Source organism: Urtica dioica, chromosome 12, assembly GCF_054948205.1.
Source record: "Urtica dioica subsp. dioica isolate 48M chromosome 12, U.dioica_male_clone48M_v1_H2, whole genome shotgun sequence".
Classification (NCBI taxonomy): domain Eukaryota; kingdom Viridiplantae; phylum Streptophyta; class Magnoliopsida; order Rosales; family Urticaceae; genus Urtica; species Urtica dioica.
Window position 1 is genome coordinate 15,487,501 of NC_142767.1, and position 4,762 is coordinate 15,492,262.

Here is a 4,762-nt window from a genome sequence, read left to right on the forward strand (position 1 = left end):
GACTATTTACCATTGACGAGGGTCTGGGCGTAGGAGCTCTGGCGGATGATGGGATGGTGATCGTGAGAGACCTTATAAGACCCTCTTTCGTCTCTTTTCAATATGGAAGATCGCCTCGAAGGAGGGACCGGAGGAAGAAGGCCGTGAGAGCTTCGCCGGTGGTGTTGTTCTTCGTCCAACAAAGGCCTCGTCACCGTCGGAAGCGACTCAGGCGTGTGTCTCCTCGTCAGGAACGAGCTTCCCAGCCTCGACAGCGACGGAGTCCCCAGAAACCCGATCCCCGGCGATGGCACGCTGCTATACAGATCAATCGATTGCCTATATATACATATACCCACAGAATCAACAATATCAGATGAGTGGCACGGAATTCTTTATACTGAGATAGCTAGGGATCTGAATTATTGACGACGAACAGATCTGTGGTCAAGAACTGTGGAATTTGGGCGAAAAACAAGAATCATGTTCTTCTACAGAAGTCCTATATGAATTCGAATACGTGATGGAAATCGAGTCAAGAAGAGCGACCTGTAAGATTGAGGCCATGCATTGCTGTAGGAGCTGGGTTTATTTTGGTTCTGGTTTTCTTCGGAATACTCAGAGCATTCCGATTCGTTTCCGTACTCATCCTCTTCGCCTTTGTGAACATCCACATCTTCTTCTTCTTCTTCTTCGCTGTCGATGTAAAAGCTGTGATCAGATACAGAGTTCTTCATCTTCTCCTTCTGCTTCTTCTACGTCTCTCCTTGCAGATTTCTCGCTAAAATAAATAATATCAAGAGGTTGTTTAAATATTAACATATTTGCTCAGAAAAGGAAAATAAGTTGGATTTTTTTTTTATAATTGAGCATGAATTGATTTATAACGCCAATCACGGCCAGAATAGAATACACATGGAAATTAAAATCAGTTATTTGTGGTGTTGAGTAACAGAGTGGTTACCGTTTTATTAGTTGGCTCAGAATCTGAGCAGGAAAGTGATAGGTATCAGAAAAAGAACGACAATCGAGCTCTCTTTGTTTTCTTCTTTTTTCTTCTTAAGAAGACTACGCTTCAGAGAGAGAGAGAGACGTCAGTGTCGAACAGGTTGTTATGTCCCAACGTGAACACTGAAGATGGCTTCTGAAACTCTTCCACTTATTTTTCTGCAAAAGCCTTTGTTTATGTAATCCGATGAGTCATGTGTGTGTGTGTTTTTTGTTTCCTTCTTCTAATTGTGCGACTACGTCTGCATAGGCATATGGGTATATCTTATACGATAGTTGTGTGGGGACTTCTAGTTTTCTTATTCTTCTATTCAACTTATTTTCTTATATAAGGACCTCCAAATAAATAAATAAAAATTGTTACCACTAGCCAATTTTTTAATTTTGTTTAAGTTTTTAGTCAACATTTCATTTTATTAAAAAAATAGTCAATTAACCAAAGTAAATTAATTAACTGTTTAGATTTATTTAATTTATTTACATCTGATAAGCTATTTTTCTAAATAAATTAAATTAACATAACCAATTAATTAATTTACTTCGACCAAGTGAGCTATTTTTCTAAATAAATTAAATTAATATAACCGGTTAATAAATTTACTTCGACCAAGTGAGCTATTTTCTTAATAATATAAAAGTTTGACTATTTTTTAAAAGCAGGGTGAACTATTGGACTACTGGCCTAATTGCCCCAAAATACATCTATCTCTAAGCTACGATTTAAACTTTAAAGCCTAGTAAAAATAAATAGTACCGCGTACCCTTAAAACAAATATAAAAACTAAAATTAAAAATTAAAAATCATCTCCCCACGGCTGTCCCATATTAAAAATTAAAATTAAAATAAATTATGATGGATTTTGAATGATCAAATATAAAGAACATGATAGGAATAGAGGAGGTGACATATACGTTGAGGGTTGTCGTCAAAGACGGTAAGACATGAGTCCTCGTTGACAATAATGCGGCGAGGATGGTTGTTGACGATGGTGCAACGACGATGGTCTTTTTCTTGCAGTGTTATGGTTGATGGAGCATCGATGTCTGCATCGAAAGTGGAACGTGTTTCATTGCCTCTGACGTTGATGATGATTTTGAATATGTTGGTTCGGGGGTTGGCCGCCATTTGACATGGATGAAGCTACCGGAACAGTGGACCTCTTGTGGTTTCCGAGTCATTGTCTTTCACACCTCTACATGACGTTGTCATTCTCATGCTATAGGTTGTGTATTTAAATTAAGGGTAATATAGCAACGTAGTCAATTTCAAACATGATTTTAAGGATGTAGCCAACGTTTGGTAAATGTTGTAATCTAGCCATTTACAGAAATAAACGGTTAGAAAATATCGAAAGTACCCTTATGTAACATAAATCATAGAAATCAAATACTAGCCAACGTTTCAGCCAGCCGAAGTTTATCGTGCGTAAAATAAACGAAAATTAACTGAAATTAACCCAAGAAAACTTGATATACTGAAATTTATAGCTATGAATTACCTAATATACCCTTGTGATCAAATTTAATTGAAGAAAATAGTAGCCAACGTTTGAGAGGATTCTAATCTACACGTGACTGAAATTTGGTTAATTTGAATACATAAAAAGATATTCGTTAATGTAATATGAAAGGAAAGAAATATTAATTGATTGTAGAAGTCAACCAAATAAATGCGTATTGCAAATTTGATCGGCTTGTGAATAACACCGTATTGAATGCGTATTAAAGGAAAAGAAAGAAATATCAATTGATAACACCATCGACAACTTCGAACTGGTGGGCATTGATCGGCTCTACCTGAACATATGTAAATTTACCATAATTAACATAAATTAACAAAGCAGCGGAGATTAACAAAAAATTAGAAAGAAATAAACGCTCAATAACCAACTTTGTCAAATATAAATTTTTTTAAAAAAATTCTAAATATATACACGTGTATTAACTTCGAAAATTCGTATTGAAAATTTGATCGGCTTGTGAATAACACCGTATTAAAGGAAATGAAAGAAATATCAATTGATAACACCATCGACAGCTTCAAACTGGTGGGCATTGATCGGCTCTACATGCACATATATAAATTTACCATAATTAACAGAAATTAGCAAAGCACCGGAGATTAACGAAAAATTAGAAAGAAATAAACGCTCAATAACAAACTTTGCCAAATATAGATTTTTTTTAAAAATTCTAAATATATACACGTGTATTAACTTCGAAAATTTTGATTGATCAAACGTGGACTACAAGTTTTGTAAGCAAATTCTAGTAGAGGATATTATAGTAATTAACATTTTACATAATTAAGACACGTCATCATTTTTTGCTAGAGTGAAAATTTGGACGAAACGTTGGTTAGATTACAATTTCAACGTTTAAGGTGGCTTAGTTCGACTAATTTAAATTAAGAGATTTCTAAGGAACTAGCCTTTTATGAAGGGGAACATTAAAATATTAGCCCAACTATTTACTTATTTAAGAGAATAGCCAATTTTATTTTAGATTCCAAAATTATCCTTGTTTCCTCATTTCCTCAAGAAAGATCAGATCCATACTCTCTCTCTTCGGCGTCCTCAAGAACACCTCGCAGGTTCGACCTTCTAGACAACCGGACCTCCGTCGCCTCTGCTTCATCGATTTCCGATCCAGACTCGCCAACCTCTCGATCTCCGACGCGGTGGTCTCGTACTGCCTCAGGCCGCGACAGTTCGTCTCCAGTCCCGACGCCGTGCCGGAATCCGAACCGCCGGCGAATGGACTCGCCTCCTAGGTCGGAGCACCGATTTGAACTCCGGTTTCCGCGCCGATCTCGTCGATCTCGCCGATCTGACCATATGCGACTCGTGCGTCGCCGCCGTGAACAAAGTCGCCGACAGCGGCGATGACGAGCCAGCCGATGCGCCGTCGCTCTCCGTCGTCGTCGACGTGATCACCAGCGACTGAGACGAGTTCTCCTCGACCTTCGGCTTGGCCGGCGCTTTCGCCGCGGCGGTGGAGGATTTCTTCGCCTTCCGAGATCCGGCGCCGGAGTTTTGAGACTGGGATAGGGTCTGACAGATGGCCTGGAGCTTGGCGTCGACGGAGGAGTGGAGCGGCCTGAAATCAGCGGCGGCGGATCGGAGGTGAGGGAAGTTTAGGCGAGCGAAGTCGCCGCGGAGCTTGTAGGCGGCGCGATTGAAAGCCATGGCTGCTTCCTCTGCGATGTCGAAGGTCCCGAGCCAGAGCCTGGTCCGATTCTTCGGGAGACGAATCTCCGCCACCCACTTCCCCCAGTGAGTCTGCCTAACGCCGCGGTAGAGCTTCGCCGGCTTCGGCGGCGACGCCGATCCCGGTTGTTTCATCAGAACCGGCCCCGGGTTTGTTTATGAATCGTAGGTTTCCATCTGTGTAATTTTTTTTTTTTGTCTCTATTATGTATTCTTTCTTCTTTTCTTGAAGAAAGGTCATCACCACTTAGAAATTTGTTGTAGTCTTTCAGAATAAACATGGCACACTAGTTATCATAAGAATGGTTAAAAAAATGTCAAGGTAAATAAGATTTACTTTTGTTTTTGTTGCGGTAAATATGATTTACTATTATTCTTGTTACGGTAAATAAGATTTACTTTTGTTCTTGTTACGGTAAATATGATTTACTTTTGTTCTTGTTGTGGTAAATAAGATTTACTATTATTCTTGTTACGGTAAATAAGATTTACTTTTATTCTTGTTACGGTAAATATGATTTACTATTGTTCTTGTTGCGGTAAATAAGATTTACTATTATTCTTGT

At 38.9% G+C, this 4,762-nt stretch overlaps 2 protein-coding genes across 2 annotated transcripts in view; both read right to left on the bottom strand.

Annotated features, from left to right (window-relative positions):
* The window catches only part of LOC149379516 (Transmembrane amino acid transporter family protein), a 4,218-nt gene extending 2,972 nt beyond the window's left edge, over nt 1-1,246 (bottom strand). Inside the window, exons 1-3 of the mRNA XM_089603463.1 lie at nt 944-1,246; nt 529-760; nt 11-318 (exon numbers count right to left, since the gene is read on the bottom strand). Coding sequence (XP_089459589.1) covers nt 11-318; nt 529-716 — 496 coding nt within the window. The 5' untranslated portion in view covers nt 717-760; nt 944-1,246. The remainder of the gene's footprint in view (nt 1-10; nt 319-528; nt 761-943) is intronic.
* Nucleotides 1,247-3,621: 2,375 nt separating this feature from the next.
* Nucleotides 3,622-4,374, bottom strand: LOC149379517 (uncharacterized). The gene has a single exon (XM_089603729.1). It carries the CDS (start codon nt 4,329-4,331, stop codon nt 3,684-3,686), a length of 648 nt encoding a protein of 215 aa, XP_089459855.1. The 5' UTR covers nt 4,332-4,374; the 3' UTR covers nt 3,622-3,683.
* Nucleotides 4,375-4,762: the final 388 nt, after the last annotated feature.